This window comes from Aspergillus multicolor (assembly GCF_047715735.1).
Source record: "Aspergillus multicolor strain CBS 133.54 unplaced genomic scaffold BDW74scaffold_32, whole genome shotgun sequence".
Lineage (NCBI taxonomy): Eukaryota > Fungi > Ascomycota > Eurotiomycetes > Eurotiales > Aspergillaceae > Aspergillus > Aspergillus multicolor.
The window spans coordinates 187,863-208,785 of NW_027395983.1; the positions used below are offsets into that span (position 1 = coordinate 187,863).

The following is a 20,923-nucleotide window of genomic DNA, read 5'->3' on the forward strand; positions in this document are numbered from 1 at the left end:
GGCTTAAAAGGGTTTATCGGCTGGAGACTTGTCGAATCTTAGGCCGTTATTGAGATCATGAACTGCTTGACGTGTGCTCGTAAGCCTTGAAATATCAAACGCGAGTGTCGAGATTGATATGCATAACTCAAAAGTGTACAACAAATCTTCCTGTTACGTACCTCGTTTCATATCGACAACACATCGAAGAGTATGATCGCTTCGGCGGTCATTAAGTCCCTTACAGGCTTCCAAACGCGGCTCCATCCATGAAAGCAGCCGGATCCAGAAATGCCTCACTAACCTCATCGCAGTAGTTGGGCCAAGATTCCAGGTCAATGAAGTCTGCCCAAGGCCAGAGTTCCCCTCCATCCTCGTCAGGAAGCACATCTAGTTCGGGTATCCCTCCGTCACCTACAAGTGCCTGTGTATCAACGGCAGGGTACGTAGAGCTGGAACTCAAGCCGGTTTCTTGTCTCTGTGGCGTAGACGGCGAGCTGTCCATCAACTCTGTTGAGACGGGGACAGTTGGACCCCGAGCTTGACGGCCACCGTCATTGCCACCAACACGGAGTATCTGGATTAGCGCATCAGCCTTCCCGCATAATCCTCTCGTTAAGAATGCAGATCGAGAGGCAGCAGAATTCTCTCTCCCCGCTGCGTCGAAGATCTCCAGGGCGAGGCGTAGGTGTTCTCTTGCAGCTGTGCAGCGGTAAGAGAAGGGATACGCAAGTAAGAACCCGACGATCGTGATGGCTGCGTTCCACTGGTACTGATAGAGCTCTGAGAGGCCGTGAAGAGCATCGGTGAGGCCCATGCGGTTGTGTGTGGTCTTGACCATGGCCATTGCGTGCGTCAGGGCAGTCGCGGCATGAGCGTTGGCTATGGGGTGTGAGTCTTGGATAGGGGATTGGGATGTGGGGAACTGGATGAAGACGCGGTACTGGGCCATCAAGGTGTTGTGGTATTGTAGGTGAAGGAGCGTGCTTAGGATGGTGAGTGTTGGTGGCTGGGTGGTGAGGTTGCTGAGCTGGGAGGATTCAGGTTCAGGTGTGCCAAAGTTGATGTTTGCGAAGGATGGGTCTTGGGGAAGCTCCTTGCGCCACTCTTCAATATGGTGAAGGTGGTTTGTCAGAGTCTCTGCTTGTTCTTCCAGCTCCATGGTACTGGTCGCTCCATCGAGGAATGAACGGTGACCTATGGCCTCGTTCACAACTAGAGCAGCGGCTGTCAAGCGGATAGACTCGGTATGATACAGCAGGCCATTCGATAGATGCACATCCTGCGGCTCTCTATTAGGCCTTAGATACAGCAAGTCTTCTATGTTAATAGTGACTGGCTTGCCCACGTATCTTGAGCAGCGGAAATCGAGGTGGATCAAGGTCCACCACAGACGCCGGAATAGCTGGCACACCTGCTGCCCGCGATGTCGTGCATCTAAGTAGTTGAGGGACTGTGCGATGCGCAGAGCAAGGCCGAGCATGTTATACGCCGCCTGGTGGTGTCCCAGATCGAGGAGATAGACTGTCAAGTAGCAGTAGCATTGGATGACGGATAGGGAAGGCCCGGCAAATGTGGAGAGCTGGGTCACGGCAGTGAGACAGCGCTGAAAGTATGGCATACCAACGGGCAGCTGCCTCGGGCTGGTTCGAAACTCTGGCCAGTTGAGACCGACTAGCTTGAAGTGAAGGCCGGCGCAATGGATGTAATGTAAAGTGACTGCTGTGATGGCATCCTGTAAAGGGGTATGCTGGCTAGAGCAAGCGAGGTCCAAATCCTTCCACTCCACAATCGGCATGAGTGGTCGAAGGCGATGCCAGAATACTCTCATCACATGCTGGACCTGAGTGGGCGACAGGTCGCATTGCGCATCAGGCGTTCCCTCTGGGACACGAGAAGGGAAGGGCGAGATCTGGTCTAGAGGAAGTTGATTTACACTGCTCGCTGGATTGCCGGGGGACAGCTGCGAAACTCCAGAGCAAAATGAGTTAAGACGGGCAATGAACCCCAGGATGGAATCTGTCTTGTGTGAAGTCCATGCAACATTTGCCGATGGCGACGGCGAAGGAGCTGAAGCTTCTGCCGGTTCATTGTTACTAACGGGAGTAAGATCTCCAAAGTGCTGGCGAGAGAGCTGGTTGTCTGCTCCATTTGTGTTTTGTGCCTGACTTGTCTTCTTGAGCGACCTTCGAGTAGTCACTGGGCGAGATCGACGACAAGGGAGGTTGTTGGCCGCGCAGGGAGGGCACGGGGAGGCGGCCTCACAGCGTATGCGGTGCTCGCGACAAGAGTCGCAGGCGTTGGCGATTCTGCGACGGCGGGCAGCAAGAGGTGTTCCCCGTGACAGTGATGAGGACGAGGTAAGGTCAGCCATTCTGGAGAGTTATTGTAACGAATGGGTTGTAGCGAAGAAGAGGAGTGAGTGGACAAAAGAGATTTTCTAAGGGAGGAAGGATCGACCAATGGGAAAGCACGGGTCGGAGGCTGTGGGAAGGAACGGGCCAATGGGAAAGTGCGGATCACTGAACATTCAGGGAAGGAGCCCTAACTGCCATTGATTGGTAATGTATGGTACTATGGGCTCTGTGGCGGTGGGATGGGATTACAGGTAACGCTTAGAGATCTGAATGTTATAAGAGGAGGACCTTACTCTATCTTTCGTAAAAAATCATCAACATCTCATCTTCTATCCAAGCCTCAGCAACCCTAGCAGCCCACCATGTCCCAGCAAACCGTCTTCCGCTTCCCAACCCGAACCTCCTTCGGGGACCTTACATCCTATCAAGAACCCATCCCGGTCCCATCTACCCATGAAGTCTTAATCAAAGTCCGCGCCATCTCGCTCAACTCACGGGACTGCCAAATCGCAACCTCGCAGTACCCCTTCCCCATCAAAGACAACCTCATGCCGGGCTCCGACGCAGCCGGCGAGATCGTCCAAGTCGGCGACGGGGTCGTCGACTTCACCAACGGCGATCGAGTCGTCACCACCTTTGACCTGAACAGGCTGTACGGGCCGTCCAAGCACCCCATCGCTACTCAAGCGGGTGGTGGCCTGGACGGTGTGATGGCACAGTATATCGTCCGTCCGGCATCGGCTGTTGCCAAGGTCCCGGTTGAAGCTCCGCAGTCTTTTAGCGAGCTGGCGACCCTGGTTTGTACGGGCGTCACGGCTTGGAATGCGCTTTTTGGGAATAATAGGTTGATTCCGGGGCAGACGGTTCTTGTTCAAGGTGTGTTGTCATCTCCCTATGAATTACCTACACATAGATTGCTAAGGTGCTTCTTGTTACAGGCACTGGAGGCACATCCATGACAGCCCTCGTCCTCGCCAAAGCAGCCGGAGCAACCACAATCGTGACCTCATCCAGCAACGACAAGCTCCGCATGGTGCAGGAAAAATTCGCCCCCGACCACTGCATAAACTACACGACGACGCCCGACTGGGCCGCCGAAGCCGTCAAGCTCACAGGTGGCAAGGGCGTCGACCACATCATCGAGATTGGGGGCGCTGGTACCATCGAGCGGAGTCTCGCGGCTATTGCGCGCGGCGGAACCATCACGGTGATCGGGTACCTGGCGAAGTTTGATCCTGCCAGTGGTCCTGCACCAGATATCCCTCTACTGGCACTCGGCAAGGAGGCGATGATCCGCGGCATCCAGGTTGGGCCGCGGTGTATGCTGGAAGACTTGGTGGCCTTTGTGGCGAGGAGGAAGTTGCGGTTCCAGATTGATCGGGAGTTTGGGTTTAGTAGGGAGGAGGTTATCAAGGCGTATGATGCTCTTGCTGGGGGGAAGCATGTTGGGAAGATCTGCATTCTTGTTCATTAGGTATGTCGTCTTATTGGGGTGCGTTGTTCGGAGAGTCCACCTGGGCATTATTGTATTTAGTGTATATAGATCAGGATGACACTGGGGATAGCCATGACATTATAGTGTACTCTGCATATTGATGATTATGCATCTGTTAATAGGAATCTTTGGGGAGGGCGTGGTACCTATGCAGTTGCAAGCTTATCTCTTATTTTGATCAACTCATTGGTCCCTTCAGCTCTCATATCCACCGCATCTACTTCATCCCCTGCAGACTCTCCCCAGTGGTCTCATCGCCTTGTTGCTGGTGCCGTGGGGCGTGCTGGAAAATTAATCATATTTCCCGGGCGGTTGTCGATGGTCAGGACACAAGGAAGGTTTGCTAGCCTTACGAGTTCCTGTTAAATGCAGGGATTGTCTGGGAGCCCGTGCCTAATGCTACGTTACTGGCTGGAAGGCCTAGCCATGGATATATTGTAAGAAAAATCACAGCTGCCACATCTTCAACCGGTGCGGAGTTGGATATGTTGGAGCCTGACGGAAAGTAACTCCCACAGTCGGAACCATTATAGCTACCTAAATCCTATGGTACCCTCGGACCACGCACTGATCACTTCTTCCCTAAGAACAATGCGAATGGCGGGGGATTCCCTTACCTTCGTCAGCGTAGCGGTAGCATCCATTTTTCTCCAATAGGGTGTCGAGGCTACTACATATTCATCAGCAATGCGGACCCAGGAATGCTGGTGCCTATTAAGCTTTTCAATGGTGGAGTTTGGCCTGCCCTATAGGGCTGACCATGTGGGCTGGGCTTTTAAGCCGACCTATCCCAGCCCCTGTGATTACGGACTTTCGGGACTTGAATCAGTGGTTATTGACCCCCGAGATATTTCTTTGCTAATATTATGAACCACAGATATGGACCCCAAGGTGCCTTAAAGGTGCCGCCGGCCTGCACAAATTATCTGGTTTCCATTGCTCCTCATGTGCTCGAAGGCACGAAGAGCAAACAGTCTAAGGCAAATCCATACCCAAAATTGATTGAGCAAGAAAGAGCGAATTTTCCCAGGCAGCCAGATTCCAGCCAGGTCCACCAGCCGGACCAACAGCCGTATCGAGATTCCGTCATAACCATTCAAAGCTTCGACCTCCAGCTCTCAAATAATGTAGCGCATGCACCACAAGTCTCGGGGAATGACCGTGAATGCACCAAATGGCTCCCAGTCTCAAGTCCAAGAGAACATGCAACAACCAAATCACCGTATCAGCGCCCCCCTTCTCTGCGCGGCCCTAGCGTTCGGCCTGCTAGGCTCCGCCAAAGGTCTCGACGAGGGCCTGATCGCCACAACGGTCACCCTCCCATCATTCATCCGCGAATACGGCCTCGACTCGAGTAGCCTCAGCGCATCTCAAGCAGCCAACCGGCTATCGACAATAACATCCATGGTTCATCTCGGCAGCCTGCCTGGCGCCTGGATTGCGTACCTATGCAGCGACCGAATTGGCCCTCTCTGGACCATGCGGCAGTTCTGCACGCTGTGGATAGTTGGGGTCGTCATCGTGATTACGTCGGCGGGATCGCAGCCATGCCTGACTGCCGGCCGATTCATTATGGGGGTGGGCATAGGGCAGGCCGGGATCGTGGCGCCCACGTATCTGGCTGAGGTGGCGCCGGCCCGCCATAGGGGGATGTTCGTGGGGATATTCTCGGTGTCAGAATATATCGGGTTGGTGATTGGGGTAAGTCGAGCTTGTTATTCTTTTCTTTCCCATCTAGACGGGAGATGATTCAGGATCTTGTCTGTCTGTTTGCCGCGGGGACCTAGGTAGCCTGACACTTACCTTCCTATTTGTAGTACTCAGCCGGCTATGGTGCCTCAATCCATCAGCCCAAGCACAGCAGCCGGCAGTGGATACTCCCGCAAAGCAGCCAGATTATCGTGGCCGGCCTTCTGCTCCTAATCTCGTTTGGCTGCGTCGATAGTCCCCGGTATATGTGCAAGGCGCAGCGCCCAGAGCAAGCGATAGAGGCTCTGTGTCGCCTGCGTCAATTGCCCTTGGACAACCCGGCAATCACCCACGAGATTCAGATGATGCAAGCTGAGCTCGCATCCGAACAGCATCAGCAGCCGCGGACATTTCTTGCGCCTTGGAAACGCCTCTTCGGACAGCCTGCGAACCGTGCCCGCATGGCCTTCCTCCTCGCGGCACAGCTCCTAAGCCAGTGGTCTGGCATGAATGCAATCACAAGTATTCCCTTTCTCTTTGTTTTTCCCTTATTGTATAAAGCCAGCAAGCTCACCACAACCAGCATACGCCCCCAAATTCTTCTCCCTCCTTGGCCTTGCCTCCACGCGCGCAAAGCTCCTTAGCACCACATTCCTCGGCGTCATTAAGCTCATCGCCGCGCTCCTGTGCGCCGTCTTCTTTATCGACCGCATTGGGCGGAAACGCTCTTTGATCGTGGGAATCACCATCCAGCTGCTTGCGTTGTTGTATATCGCGATCTATCTCACTGTGCCCGAGTCCTCCAGATCATCCGACACGGGCGCCGCGGTCGTCGCAATTGGCTGCATCTACACAGCCGGCATCGGCTACGCGTTCGGCTGGAACACGGTGCAGTACCTGCTGAACGCAGAGACCCTGCCCTCATCCGTGCGGACGCTCGGGACGAGTCTGCTCATGTGCGTGCACTATGCCAATCGATTTGCGTTGACCAAGGTATGTACATCATTTTTAACCATATAGTAGGTTAACGTTGCGGCTTTCTGATAATAAGTGTCGATTTTTTTTTTCTTTTTGTCAGGCCGTTCCCTCGATGATGCTGGATACTGCCCTGCGTCCCAATGGGACGTTTTGGTTCTTTGCGGCAATGGCGCTCTTGGGCGCGTTGTGGGCGGGTGTTTTGCTGCCCGAGACGGCGTGCAGGGAGCTTGAGGAGGCTAGTGGTAGTGGAGTGTGGTCGTGACTATCTAATGGTATGGTATGAGGTCAGAATGGATGTTGGAATACTCTTGGTAACCGGTAAAGGGCGTGGAGACACACCATCAGTGCCCAGTGCGCGCGGTGGTACCATCTTCCATTCAATAAACCCGCCATCCTCAACCTTGGAACACCGTACGCCCTTCTCCGACCTCCCACATGCATCCCATGGCACCTGCCCTCTGCAGTTCTTGACTCGCTGTATCTCCAGCCCAATGCGACCGCCATCCGGACCCACCTCAACATCCAAAGTCGTGCAGAAGGCCACGACAGACACAATCTTCCGCTACCGGGGCCCCAGCGGCGTCCTGCGCGCCTCGCAGCGCCCGCGAAATCCGGCAAGACATGGAGAACGCTGTCGCACGATAATGTGGGGAAGGTCGTCCGGTGAGGTGGTGAGGCTGGAGGTCCAGCTGTGGCTGTGGCCGACGGAGATGGTCTTCGAGGCGGGCGATCAGCCCGTGCTGAAGATCAACGGGCGCAAAGTCGGGCTGGACGAGGGGGCTTTGCTGGAGAAAGAGACGGAGGCGGAGCTAAATCCCAATCCGAACCGTAGTAAGCATGTTCTGCACCTTGCAGGTGGTGGTGAAATGGAGTCCCGCCTGGATATTTCTACCCTTGATGTTTGGATTTAGCCCAGGTTAACCATAGTAAGCTTCTCGGCCTCAACTATAATGGTTTCATGCATTCACCTGCCCGCAGCTTTGTAGTTCTAGTGACTCCCATGCGTACCTAGGTACTGGTAGTATGTAGCAACCACCTTGTTAATAACAGCAATATCGGGTTACCACATGCATCTTACCATATTATTCATACCTACCCCGCCGCCAATCCAGTCTTCGATAGTATAACATGGTCATAAAGAAGTATATTAGGAAGACTTGCATTCTTGTTGATTAGTTTCTTTTATCATAGCGGCCTGGGATGCGAGATACATGCCATTCGTAGCGTTTCTTGCCGATTTATACCAGGGTATTTAGTATGAACTAGAGTAGGTAGACACTAAGTGAGCTGAATATTAATTAGACGCCTTGGAGCGCATGATATTATTTCGGTAATATACCTTGACTCTAGAATTATTGCTAGATTAAACGCAACTAAGGTAATGGCACCCCACCCGAGCATCCGAGGCGCCAAGTTTACTGATTTAACAACCACAGCCACCCATCGCTCTTCATGCCCTAATGCAACTTTTCTAAATCGCACTTCCTGTAGCCTATACACGTATTCTACGACATCTTTATCACATTGTTGCTGGCGGGGGGGCTTCAGCATTAGGTAGGAAGAAGAATAATTCTACTGCCCTCACTGAGGGCAGGGGCAAGCAGAAGGGCTATTGTACCGCATTGGGGGGCTCTTGAGAAGGTACCTAACGCTATGACTATAAGAAAATCTGTTGCTCATTTGACATTATCACCTCGACGGCGAGGGCGGGCGTGGCCATGCATGCAACGTAATCGGAAATCACTGCTGTTCTGTCACTGTCACTGTGCTCCGGCTTAACGGCGAGAGCTCAAACCTTGAATCTATGTGCAAGGTACCGCCACCAACACATTGTCTTGAGCATCCCATACATGTATCTAGTCGGTTCGCACTGTATGGCGGTCGCTCTGAGCCATTGATCTTCCATAACAGCTGCTATGGCCGTGGGCCAAGTATAACTTAGCCCATGGATCCACCAAGTCCAGCACATACGACCACAGGGTGTGGAGAACAGGGCTTCCCGTCCGCTCAGCCGTACTTAAGCCACATAGTGAACGCGTATGATAAACTTAAGATGGGATACCTCTCAGCAGAAGATCAAGTACTGGGTCACAATGGACTCCGAGTTTCTCAAGGGCAATCGCTACAAAGACAAGGGATTAATGTAGGAAGGACTGCTTAGATATCAACTGAAAATGCACCAATAGGTCCTTGGGTCGATGCTAAATGATCAACAGCAAAAGCCTCAAAAGCGGCGCGTACACAAGCTCTGGATCACCAAAATCTCGACACCTTCTTGAAGTATTAGTCAAGGCTAACGCAACTTGATATTGGCGCGTGCTTCTGGAATGAAGAAGCTGACCATGAGTCTCATGCAATAAAAGAGAGCATGATTCACCATCAGGACCCTAATATACACCAAAAGCTTAACACTGCGAGTGTAACTAAAGTTAAAAGAGAACCCCACATGATTGCTATATATTAGCAGATTAATCTGTTAAACCGGAAAATTAGCGGAAACCCTCATGGGCATGTGGAGCTGGTTGCTGAGAGAGCCAGGTTGTACAACCAAGCCGCCAAAACCCGTCGAGCTAAGAAAGGAGAGTTCATCCAGAATTGGTGGAAGGAGACCTATGATGAATACATCGCCGGGAATGAGTTCACTGAGCGAGATTTAACTGATCTCTTTGATATCTTTCGGAAATACATGCCAGCTAGAGACCGGTTAAAGGCGAATCTTTTCCAAGAAGCACCGATTCACAGCGAAGTTGGAAGGAGATGTCTGTATGATATGCTGGAACTGATAACGTCAGATGAGAGAGTGGCATATTATCCCGGGGAATTTCCGGTTGTTGAGAAATGCTCACTGTGCCTCAGAGAAATGGCTAAGTGCGTTATGTACGGCTCAAGCAGCGTACTACGGCTAATATTTTCAGCGCCGATATACAATATCACTCAAGACATATCCTACAGTGCCGGAGAAGATCATTCCATGCTGCCCCATATCAACAGAGGTATACAAACGGCAAAAGAGCACACCGACGGGTCCATAATACTTTCCTTAAATGGTGTTACTTGTGCGCTAAGTGGTTCCACACAGATACCGACTGGAAGGCACACTGTGAATCTCACCTTAACGGTCTAAAACCACAATGTGGACTTATCACCTTCCGTTTTACCTTGGTTGCTCCTGGATTGTGCCCTTTCTGCTTAGATGACGACACCAAGCAACCCGACGAACGGTTCCAACAATGGCGGACAAAGGCTACATTATTGACGCATATCAACGCTCATTTGGCGATGATAGATCCATCAGTGCCCATCAAGTGCCCTCATCCATGCTGTGAGAACAGATGGTATAGTGGCCACGTGAAACTGCGACACCACTTTTTCAATGCCCACTCCATCGACGAACCTCGCCGAAATTGTATATTAACTAAAAGGAAGTGGCTCTGCGTTGACGACAACAACGATGAGGATTTGGAAAGACACAAGATGGGCAAAAAAGAATGAATCTAAGATGTACGCAGTACTGTTACAAGATTTGTCCTGCCCTCTTTAATTCTTAGTTTCACTTCTGTTCTCTGGAAATCCATAGCGTCATGTGCCACTAGTACATTCAAGCAGACGGCATCGACTGCTCATAGATTTCGGACGCTGAGATTCAAAACTAGAGGCAACCTGCTGTTACCATCAAAATCGCACTGATTTAGTAGCTTCCCGTCTAGAAGCCTTCCAAGGTGGGTTTTATCAATTTCCTGGCCATCCTTTCTGATTTGAGACATGAGGAGCTTCAAGAATTTGATCGGACTTTGAGCAAATGTAGATTTTTCCTTTCCAGCCGTGATGAACCCATCCGCGGCGACGGCCAAACCCTCTGTCGTGGCAACAGACGCTACGCCGAGAAAATCGCATATTTCTTGATACTCTTCATAGGATGAGATGTAGGACTGGCCTGAAAACAAATTAAGATGTATTCTCACCGCAGTCGGGATATTGACGGTTGTTGAACTTGTCGGGATAGTGTACAGGTCAAGCCTGTCGATAGGCGAGAAGCCCTGATTTTGGCGTGGCGCATATAAATGCATCGAGACATTCCTGGATTCCAACACTTTAGAATGAAGCGCGTTCGCCTCATAGGGGCTTATGATGATTATATGCTCAGCAACTCTTGCTTTGCCTGGCTGAGATTGGGCACAGCTCATGAGAATCCACTGGACTGGCCGCTGGTAGAAATCTGGCGGAGACGATCCCTGAGCATGGATTGTCCTAGCAAAGTCTTTAGTAACAAGAAGTCCAGAGGGCGACTGATGTAGAACCAAGTGCTGCGCTGCTCTTGTTCCCTTGAGCGCGTTAAACGGCGACATGAAGGCTGCTGATGGCCTTTTTAGTAGCCCATTAACTACGAATGAAGCCAAGTCTGGATGAAGACGATGCTGTGCTGGATCTGCGCGGGGCGGCCGCTGTACTTGTCGTTCTTGTTCCACCTCTGGCGCGAGCTCCCGCTCTTGTTCCTCTTGGAGTTGAGTAGAAACAAAGTCCACATTAGCAAACTCTTGGCATTTGGCAAGGATGAGGCGGACATTCCCCTTATCACTTATTTTAAGAAGATTGGCTGGAGCATCTTTGCGGGTTGGTCGGTATCGTTGCTCGAGGGATTGGGCTTCAGGTTCCAAAAATTTATCCGCCAAACTTTTTGACATGTGAATCTGTGGCCCACGGCGTGCTTTGGCCCATATGTCGGATTGGCGCTCAAACCGTTGCCCTTGGGTTGCCCATAGAGGTATACTGCGTTGGGTCTCCCTCCATGTCTCTGAAATTGCCCAATGAAGCACGTCGGACACATCAATATTTTGCTCACTAGCCTTGCTAACGACGCGGAGAATTTTAGTCCTTATTTCCTGCGAAATACAGAAGACCACCGACTGTCCCTTGCCCAATTTTCGCATTCTCATACATGCTATAATAATGATTAGCGGGGGGTGAAGTGTTATTCTTGTATGGCTGTGTATGGCTGACCTTGAACGAGTTTGTCTTTCGTAATGCCAGCTCCCAAAGTCACAGCGGCCCTGTAAATTCGCGGCAATCTCAAATCAATACCCCTCGTATGAGCTTCATCAAGAAATATAAAGCAAGCCTCCAGCTGCTTTGCGAAAGGCGACACTCTTAGAGGTTCAACCAGCCCAGTTCTGTCAATAACACAGATTTCATCGTTATGGTTGATGAAAACGACGGCCCGTGTCTGCTCAGAGTCGGGTACCAACTCCAGCCAACGTTTAGCAAGTTCTAGATTTGTATATTCCAAAATTTGAGCACCCACGTCAAGTATAACCTTAATTGGAGGATCTAGATCCATAGCCATCTCAAGCAAGACCCGAGCCTCTGAGACAGAAGAGTCCGTGCGGGGCGGTACAATGGCAACTGAGTTTTCAGGTCTGAGCAGGTTCTCAAGAACAAGGGCATTTGTATGATTCTGCTCAGGAAGGTCAAGTTGCTTAACACTAAGAGGGAAGGTGACACGGGAATTATTTGTTCCACTAAAGCCCACAGTTGGAAGTGCTTTAATCTCGCCGAGATCCTAACCTGAGGCAGATAGCTTATGAGGAAACTCCCTCATTTCTTTTGGGAAAATAATATGGGCGAGAAAATAGTCAATGGCTCCTTTGGAGAATCGAAGGCTAGGGAATATATACCAAAGACAGTGATCCTGGTCTTGCAGGTTTATCCCACGTAAATGACGGTATAAGCGAGGAAGCCTTGGTGTGTCGTTAACCCATCTTTTATACTCCGTATTGGCCTGATCAGACTTAATCAGATGTTCAAATGCCAATAAAAGGTCGTTGTCACCAAGACCAGCATTGTAATAGCTCAAACATGTAAGCATAATAATAACCTCAGGATGGCTGAACTCAGATCGGGGTGCAGGGTTGTCTTTGGCTTTATAAGGAACGGAGAGCTTTGTCGCTGGTCTTCTGTTATGGTCAGAACCGTAGTTGACTCTCCATCGTTTTGTCAAGCAAAATTCAAGGACGCCGCCAGCAAGCAGGCCTCTTAATAAAAGAAGAGGCTCCTTAGTGCTAGGGGTCCAGAAGCCTGTTGCGCTGTAGTCCTCAACCATAGTCACCTCATTATCCGACACAGTTGGATGAAGAATGTAGGAGTAAACTGCTCGCCGAGTCATCTCCGGTTGTCTTGGAATAGGCAATGAATCACTACCATTGTCACAGACATGCTCCACAATCTTTCTGAACAACTTCAGGGCGGCCTTTTTATCAAGTAACCTTGTTCGGGGGAAGCATCCAAGGCATTGCTTATTCACTTTAATTGATCCAGGGAGCTCCTTTTTGACACCTGGAGCGTACACCCTTACAAGATCAAGCAACTGCTGGGTGAGACTCCACCTTTGTGGACTCAACTCTAAGGGTTGTTGGGATCCCATAGTGTAGATTAGCTCAAATCTTGGGCTGAAGTTCTCATCACTCTTATCTATCACATCACGCGATGACCTGCGGAAGAACTCGAGGGTCCTTAAAAGGCTCTGGCCGTTGCTTCTTTGCTGGTAATACAGCACTCGAGGCACATGAGCTTTAGTGATAGAATCTGTTCGGGTTGAACCAAGAGAACACCACCTTCTGTCATACACTTAGAACACATATGTTTGATCTCTGCAGCTTCTGTTTCATGTATCTTAAGCGAGCGCGAGATAGGCAGAAGATATACGCGTCGTCCCAAAAGCCCCCCTAGCTTTGAGACGAGCATCTTGAACATCTGCTTTGATTATGGTTTTGCCATAACCACGCGTACTAGACATGAGCCGTCTGCTAACGCGGCCGCTAATATAGGGATAATAACCGAAGACTTTCCCTCTCCCATGTTTAGCTGCATGACAACATTTTCACCAGGCTCTGTATTTCTTATTCGCTTGGCGATCTGCTCTTGAACATCTCGAATTAAGATGCCATTTTCGAGCTCCAGTAGCAACAACTCTGGGAAATCATTGGGGTCCTAATTTGTGTGACCAGGATTCTGAAGTTCTTGAATCAAGTCTTCCCGCTTATTGAAAACCCTAACTAGTCTCTTCGCGCGCTGCAGTGCTGTGATGGAACATCCGTAGGCGATAAAGCAGGCCTTCCATTCCTGTGGCAATAAATGCCACCTCTTTCGGGTTAACTGGTGGAGGAAAAGGTCCGTTCTGTATCGCGGTCCGATATTAAAGCTCGCTAAAGTCTTTAAAATATGGCGGCGCGTGGAACTACCTTGAGTCAGATTATTGGCGGTATTAGAGAGCGTTAACCTTGAGATTATAGCGTCGTGGACCTTGCGAAAATGCGCCTTGCAGCGCACGAGATAGCTGTCAATGGACTTCTTCACTTCGCCGCTCCCTATGATCATATGATCATGCCTCTTCAGGTCTAGCAACGACTTTGCGCTACCACGTAGTTGTTCAACATAGTGGATCTCATATTTGGACACCGCATGTAGTTCCAATGCTTGTATGAGTGCTGGAAGCCGCGGTTGGGGGTTCACGCCCTGGGAATGAGCATGCAGCATGCTTTCTAACTGTGGGGGTTCTGCTGGAAGAACAGGTGGAGCTTCAAGTGAGTGATCCATTACGTCCTCCAGTGTGATGTACCGATGCTTTGGTTGGCGAGGTCGAACAGGGTCGGGGTAAGAGCACGACGGCATAGCCACAGGGCTGGCTTGCTGGATAGAGAGGCAAGACGCGATTTTATCAAGATACTGTCTAAGTTCTCTGTTTTGAAACCAGACTGAAAACTTTGTGCGTACGTTGCTCATCGATAATGTTTCGTCAAAGTAATCTTGAAAGAGGAGGTTTCCCCGGCTATACGGAGTTGAAGGAGCTGGGGTTGGCCACTGCGTGCGCAAATTAGAAATAAAGCTATTTAGTGCGCGTGATCTGTTACTCTCTCTCAGGTGCTCTATGCGAGACATAAAGGTCTCATAGCTTTCCTCTTTCCGGGGGGTGAGGGACGACTCAGGAGTATCATTTCGTTGGGCCAATTGGGCTTGGAACCTAAGCTCCCTTTCATTGAGCTCATACCCCTGGTCTATCTGAAAGTATCCCTGGTTTGGCGCTATGGCAGCGGCCATATCCGGTATCACATAGAGTGCGGCAAGAATCTCTAGAATCCTCATGGGGACTGCATCCTTGAATGCCAAGGTAGAAAGCCAGATCATTATCTGATGCTTTTCTGGCCGCGAAGTGTCAGAACAGAGCAATCGATGAATGCTGCACCAGTGTTTTGAAACAAACTTGGCGGGCTCCAACAACAAGGTTACATCATATTTGATCTTTGACCTTTCGACCACAGTCTCCGCTCCAAGCACCATGTTGGTGTGCCCAGAAAGGAAGTCCCAGAGACTTGAGAGTATACTCTGTCGACTTCTTGATTGAGTGGATTTGACGTCCTTGTGGATTATTTTGCATATCTTGATGACTCGGAAGGTGGCCTCGGATTGGATGTCTCGGCTGTGTTCACTGTATTGACCATCAAATGCTGTTGTGTGAGCCTCACCCCCGTACCCAGTTGCGCGAAATGTTGCTGTTCGGATCTGATCTCTCCGAAGCAGATCCTCGATCGTAGCCGGAAGTTCGGGCACGTTTACTTGTATATCCTGATAGAACATATGCATTCGGCGGTCTTGTTCAAATATACTCATAACCTCCTCGCGGAAGCCATGGTGGTGAGCCAGGGCGCCCAGGTCCTTCTGCCATGTAATACTCTGCATGTCGCGTTTGTTGGCTGGATAATACTCCCTTCTAGGTGTCAGTTCTGCCAGCTTTGCCAATACTGCATAATTATCTGGTTGTAGCCGACTAAAAGATCGAGTTGAGGCAGACCGTAGGATCGAGAGAGCCTGTTCTGTTCCCGTTTTATTAGTCAGCGGGTCAGGAATACAGAATGATGTCACGGCATGTAGATAGCATAGCATGAGCTTGCTCTGCAAGCTTCCGTTATCAGTCAGGCGACCTAGTTGGGCATCGACGGTATAGGCATGAGCCTTTGATGCAGCTCGCCAGACGATCTTAACATTGACATGTCTCCTTTTCCGTTCCCATACCACGTCACCTTCGGTGATAAGAACCATTTGATCGCCAGTGGACTTGTTATTAAGAATGAGCTTGTCGCGTAGACCGATCATAGTCGCTAATGACTGATCAGGGTCAATACACATTCCACGATACTGCCGAGACCGAATTGATGACTGGCCTGACTGAATTTCAAAGCTAAGGCGGAGACGGGGGATTTGAATTTCCAATCGGGAAGACGATCTGTGAAGCATGTAGAGAATCCTGGAAGCCTTCTCGATAGGTTTGAGAACGCTGGATAGTACTTTTGCCGTCTCGCTCCTTATATTGACCAGGGAAACATCGCCTTTCACAAGACGACAATCACGCGAATGTTTTTTCCTGAACTGCCAGTGGCTCTGAGAGTGGTTCCAAGGTTCTTTCACAGGGCGAAGTTCCATGTAGTCACCATCCGTATTATACCAGTGTGCATAGTCCTCTATAAAGAAATCCGGCAATAAACCCGTAAAAAGCCTTGAGGGGACGAGTTCCCAAACCTGGTCCTTGTCGATTGCTCGGATACAAAGATCAAAGTTCTTGGTGTCGGGAATAGGTGCCCGTCCTATATGAATCGTTTGACCCATATGCTTTCTCTGGGCGGAGAACTGCATTCCCGGCACTTCGCTAGGCATAACCTCTATCGGAGCTGTTCCAAAGAGAATTTTGTACGTATCGTGAACCTTATATTGCTCTGGTAGGCGCGCCAACGGCTCGCCATTGACGAGTAATTCACCAGTCAGCAAGTTGAGGTGTACAAGGACGTTGGTGCCCTTGATTGAGTCGGATATCATCCGAGTGCCTACCCAATGATCTCCCCCTTCTGGCGTAGCTGACCAAGAAGAACCTGACCGGTACGCAGCCCACGCGCCTTGTATGGCATCATCCATCATTTTTGGCCTCCGTGAGGCATGTCTGGCGAGGATAGGATAGGAGCGATAGCTGAGAATTTGCCAGCGGTAGTATAAAATTGAAAGCAGATAATTAAATTCTATGTCAAGATAACCCCGCTTATCGTGTATCATAATATAACACTGGATGAACACAGAAGCAGCCGACTTGTTGTCTAGTAGCTGCTCTAGATTGGCACCATCTGTATTAAATGTGGCCACACAAATCAAGGCTATGTGAGCGCTCCGTGCAACCAAATCTTTCCGGCGCTTATCCGAACTTTTAATCCCGCCCTTCTCCCTGAGAAGCGTCACCCATTTGAATGCGATGCGTCTCATATAAGATAGGTATTCAAGGCATATATGCTGAATATTAACTGAATTTGAGAGGGAAAGGACCCGCTGTGTAAGAGAGATCATTGTACACAGCTCCTGTGCAGACTCCCAATTCTCCTTAATTCTACCCGCAGCATTCTTTATTTGAGCCAATAGCGCGACCACGAAATGGTTGTTATCCAGAATGGTGTGTCCCAGGCGCAACACTGGGTTATTGGCCGACGGCCCAGCTGGGTAAATGATCTGTAGGATGAAGATTTGGGCTTCAACCTTTCGGAAGACAATCGACGGGATGGCTAGTTGCCGTAGTATATTCTTCCATTGAATCTCGACGCCATATGGCAAGCAACAAAGTGCTTTATACTCCTCAAGTGACATAGATTCCGGACAGGCATCCTGTGTCGCGATAACGAAATTGGGCGATAGACCATCTCTCCTATCTGCCGGTCGAAATAGAAACGGTTGCAGAGATGCGCTCTTTGGAGGGAGTTGGTATGTGCACATAGTTGGAACTTTAAGAGTATTTTTGAACTCCGCGATGAAATATTGAAGTCTTTCGTCAAAATACCTGAATCTTAGACCGTTATTTAGGCATATATCTTCAGCCGAGATATCAATAACTCGCTTGTCCCGTCGGTGTGTTCCCTCGTGTGGTTTCTCTTGGGAGAGCAGACATATCCTTTTAGAATCACCAGTAGACGCAAAGAACCACGAGAGACCATTGTACGTTTCAAGTCGGTGCTGGGATCTGGGTCTTTCTTGAATGGAGTACTCCGTATGCAAGATAGTAAGCAAAAAGGAAACTGTTGTGTCACGCCAGAACGCGAATGTTCGGGGAACATTCAGCTCGAATACCGTTGTTTTCGCCTGTAGGTTATCTAGAGGCAAAGGCCATTCATGAACATCAATGGTCATGGTCTCCGCCTGCTTCTGGTACCCACACTTTTGGCAGTGAGGGCTGTGTCGCTGTACTGTGAAGTTGAAACGCCAGTCGGGAATAACTTCATCATATCTGCAGTCAAGCTCCTCAGCCAGGGCAACTAGTTCCTGATAGCGTTGATGCTTGGTGTCAAGCTCTTTTTTTTTAGCGGCCCGATCGCGCTGGGCCTGATCTTGGATTGTCGCAAATAGGGCTTGATGCTCAGGGGAGTTGTCGAAAAACCTGACAGAAAAGCAAAACGACGTCCCAAAATCGCGGAAAATATTAGAAGCTCTGTACTGGACGAGCTGCTGCCGCTGGCGCATATACGTTTCTGCGCGGGCGAGCCGTTCCAGCTGGGATTTGAAAGGCAGGACAAAGGATTGAACAACGCCCATGGGTATGTGGGGATCATAGTCGCCAATCAATGGGTGAATGTGAACTGCTGATTTATCGCAGGCAATCCATAATTCTAGAATTGTCAAGTACATAACCGATCTAGCCTCCGGGTTTCCGGCATATAACTGGGACGCAATCTCATGGTAATTTTGAATCAGCTTACCCAGATGCTCACATGTGTTTTGGCTATTTAGGTGTGCCTGGAGCCAAAGGTCCAAATTGGCTTCGACCCAGTGCTCAAAAGCACTAACGTTATATATCCTCATACTGGCGTCCATCAGATCTGCGAGCGATGGAAGTTCTAGCGGTTGGAACTGAAGCAGCTCGGATATAGGTTGGAAATCAGTTGGTCCAGACACAATTGGCCTGTTGTGGATGGCTTCTATCCACTTTTCAAGGTCTCGTAATGAATAGTTGGTGTCTTTCTCAAACTCTAATTTTGCCACCCGGAATTCGTCCCACTGAGAACTGTTCTGGCGCATGATACCACGCCAGCTCTCCTTAAGGGCGTTGTTACATCTTTCAGTGGTTTCGCGGACAGCTGGAAACCAAGCAGGACACTTGGATAAGTCAAGCTTGAGTAGCCGTCAACCAACCTTTGCTAGCATGATATAACAATCTTTATCACATGCTGTTTTGTAGTTGGTATTTATAATCGCGCTTATATAGTATACCATGAAATGCTTGTAAATTTCATCTAAAGATCCCTTATGTGCGTCAAGACGGCGAAAAATAAGCTGAAGAACTACCCGGATCAGAAGCCACAAAGGAGACCTTTGCCAAGGTAGCCAACTATTAACGTACAGCACTTCTTCACGAGTGTTTTTGGTGATTTGTAAGTTGTTAACAACGGCACACTGTGAGTGCAAGAAAGCCGTAAAGAAATCTATCACCATGGTAGGGCTGACATTATCCCTATCTTTATCATGATACTCCCGAGCTTTTTTGACTTTTGGTTTAGTGCCTGGGACAGATTAATGGCTCAACTTTGCCAGTGTCTGTGCGATAGTTTTCTGAAAACCTGGTTCACTGAATGTCTTTTAATCCAAGGAAAACAACGGCCCAGGGAATTCTCGCTAAAGGCGCCCCGCTGTTGCGTAGACAGCTTGGTTCTGGGGAGAGAGCTCGAACGCTTCCACATCAACTTATCGTGGTTCCTGGTGATCAAGACTGCCGCATTCTGGCGTCGAATATGGATGGGCAAATAACCCCCTAAACCAGGCATCAGATGGCAGAACTAATGCTTAGGCTCATAGGCATACCATGGAAATCTAGTCTTTCCAGCGCCATCTCAAGAGCCTTTTCAGTGACATCACCACAAGATCCTAGTATTTCCCTGAGGCGTGATAGCATTGTAACAACGGGGGCAATAATCTGATCTTGCTGCCCGGGAAGGTGGCCTTTGAATCCCTGGAGCGCCTGTATAACAGTGTCAAGGAGAATGCTTTCGTGTTCCGCATGGTAGTCATCTTCTTGTGGGGGTTTGGGCGGAAGGAAGACATGGTGAAACAAGTACTGCCTTGCTTCTGGCGACAACGAACATGCAGCAGGTATCGAAGCAGACATCTTGAAACGACAATTCCGAGACTGGAGAAATGATATGTAGACCAATTTAGCTAAAATTCTCGCAATTATTGGAGTTAACAATCTTGTCAAGACGAGCAAGCTAACTTCTTTATCAAGAAATTTCAAGTCAAAGCTGAGCTCAGAGACTGCCGCGTTGATAGTAGATTGGCAGGCGCATTGTTGCAAGGATTGTAGCACGAAAGTGAACCCCTTACCTTGTGACATTCTCAACTTTTCTCCTCCATACTCGATGATGGTGTCCTTTGTTCATCGCTGGTGTCTTCACAATAAGACCCGAGCCGCCAGCGACCTGACTGATAACTAGGCCCGGGTCTCGTGGTCGACGAAGTATAAAATAGATCGTGGTGATTCTTCTCGTCGAAAGTGATGCTCAGTCTGTCGTAGGTCTGTATCTTGTCCCATCCTTCGCTTGGGCGGGTCTCGAGAACCAAATGTCGTGCAGTGACACGACGCATAGTGGTAGATAGAGTCGTTCAAACACACCAATCGCCGCTTCATATTTGCAGCTACTGATAAGCTGGAATGTATTAGATAGAGACGCTGAGCAATCCGGCTGGCGCGCCAGAACAACATACAAGGCCGCTTGATTGGAAGGCTGTCTGTCTCCGTAGGCTGACCGTACGCAAACCTAGGTGCCTAGGGTTGCATCCAACATAGACCCTAGCAAGTCACCTTGCGCCTTTGCAAGGGGCTCTTTCCTCCGGGCATCCCGGTATGCTGCAATATGGTTAAAAGTGCTCGGCTAAACTTGCTTAACAATTAGTCGGCTCTGGGCTATACTCGCATCCGTGAGTGTATACTCAATCCCTCGGCTAAGGAAGTGGAAACCGGCCACTGAAACATCCGTCTACGCCTTCTCCCATGCCACTATACCTCCCCGGGGACGCGAAGAAATATTCCGTGCACCGCTGCAAGTGGTATCGACCCGTCTGAATGTCAGGAAAGTAGTTTCTTCCAGATCCGTGAGCTCTAAGTCCACATAATTGGCTTGCTCCACTCGTGGCATCATAAGCTTTAGCAGATGCGAACTAAATAAAACCATGGGCGTTCAAATCAGACATTTCATGAGGGCATGGCATTTCAGACAACCTCCTGCACACCTATTCGCTCCGTCGGGTTTTCGCTGGACAAAATGACTCTGATATCGTTGATTGGCACGCTCTAGCCGCTACCCTGTCTAATTCGTGGTTGTTCGCACAATCACGCTTCCCTCCAGTGAGCAGGAAG

General features: G+C 49.8%; 5 protein-coding genes across 5 annotated transcripts; 3 read left to right on the forward strand and 2 right to left on the reverse strand.

The window, feature by feature from the left end:
• Positions 1-220: 220 nt before the first annotated feature.
• Positions 221-2,353, reverse strand: BDW74DRAFT_170344 (putative transcription factor; the record flags this gene model as incomplete). The annotated part of the gene is made up of 2 exons (XM_073727158.1): positions 221-489; positions 544-2,353. The coding sequence occupies 2 exons, from the start codon at positions 2,351-2,353 to the stop codon at positions 221-223; spliced, it is 2,079 nt and encodes a 692-aa protein (XP_073579913.1).
• Positions 2,354-2,698: 345 nt separating this feature from the next.
• BDW74DRAFT_187843 (zinc-dependent alcohol dehydrogenase family protein) lies at positions 2,699-3,836 on the forward strand (the record flags this gene model as incomplete). The annotated part of the gene is made up of 2 exons (XM_073731583.1): positions 2,699-3,212; positions 3,275-3,836. 2 exons carry the CDS (start codon positions 2,699-2,701, stop codon positions 3,808-3,810), a joined length of 1,050 nt encoding a protein of 349 aa, XP_073579914.1. The 3' UTR covers positions 3,811-3,836.
• A 1,198-nt stretch (positions 3,837-5,034) lies between these two features.
• BDW74DRAFT_187845 (uncharacterized protein) lies at positions 5,035-6,760 on the forward strand (the record flags this gene model as incomplete). The annotated part of the gene is made up of 4 exons (XM_073731584.1): positions 5,035-5,532; positions 5,649-6,042; positions 6,104-6,513; positions 6,599-6,760. The coding sequence occupies 4 exons, from the start codon at positions 5,035-5,037 to the stop codon at positions 6,758-6,760; spliced, it is 1,464 nt and encodes a 487-aa protein (XP_073579915.1).
• Positions 6,761-6,788: 28 nt separating this feature from the next.
• BDW74DRAFT_182043 (uncharacterized protein) lies at positions 6,789-7,409 on the forward strand (the record flags this gene model as incomplete). Its single annotated transcript, XM_073730163.1, has 1 exon — positions 6,789-7,409. One exon carries the CDS (start codon positions 6,789-6,791, stop codon positions 7,407-7,409), a length of 621 nt encoding a protein of 206 aa, XP_073579916.1.
• Positions 7,410-10,118: 2,709 nt separating this feature from the next.
• BDW74DRAFT_187846 (uncharacterized protein) lies at positions 10,119-20,775 on the reverse strand (the record flags this gene model as incomplete). Its single annotated transcript, XM_073731585.1, has 28 exons — positions 10,119-11,437; positions 11,497-12,014; positions 12,087-13,025; positions 13,058-13,245; positions 13,282-13,463; positions 13,497-13,809; positions 13,849-14,217; positions 14,248-14,320; positions 14,354-14,728; positions 14,768-14,874; positions 14,905-15,072; positions 15,106-16,338; positions 16,372-16,821; positions 16,855-17,147; positions 17,181-17,268; positions 17,305-17,470; positions 17,501-17,562; positions 17,596-17,658; positions 17,695-17,757; positions 17,794-18,004; positions 18,041-18,066; positions 18,100-18,309; positions 18,340-18,432; positions 18,469-18,542; positions 18,579-18,650; positions 18,702-18,995; positions 19,372-19,635; positions 20,736-20,775. The coding sequence occupies 28 exons, from the start codon at positions 20,773-20,775 to the stop codon at positions 10,119-10,121; spliced, it is 8,253 nt and encodes a 2,750-aa protein (XP_073579917.1).
• Between the last annotated feature and the right edge of the window lie 148 nt (positions 20,776-20,923).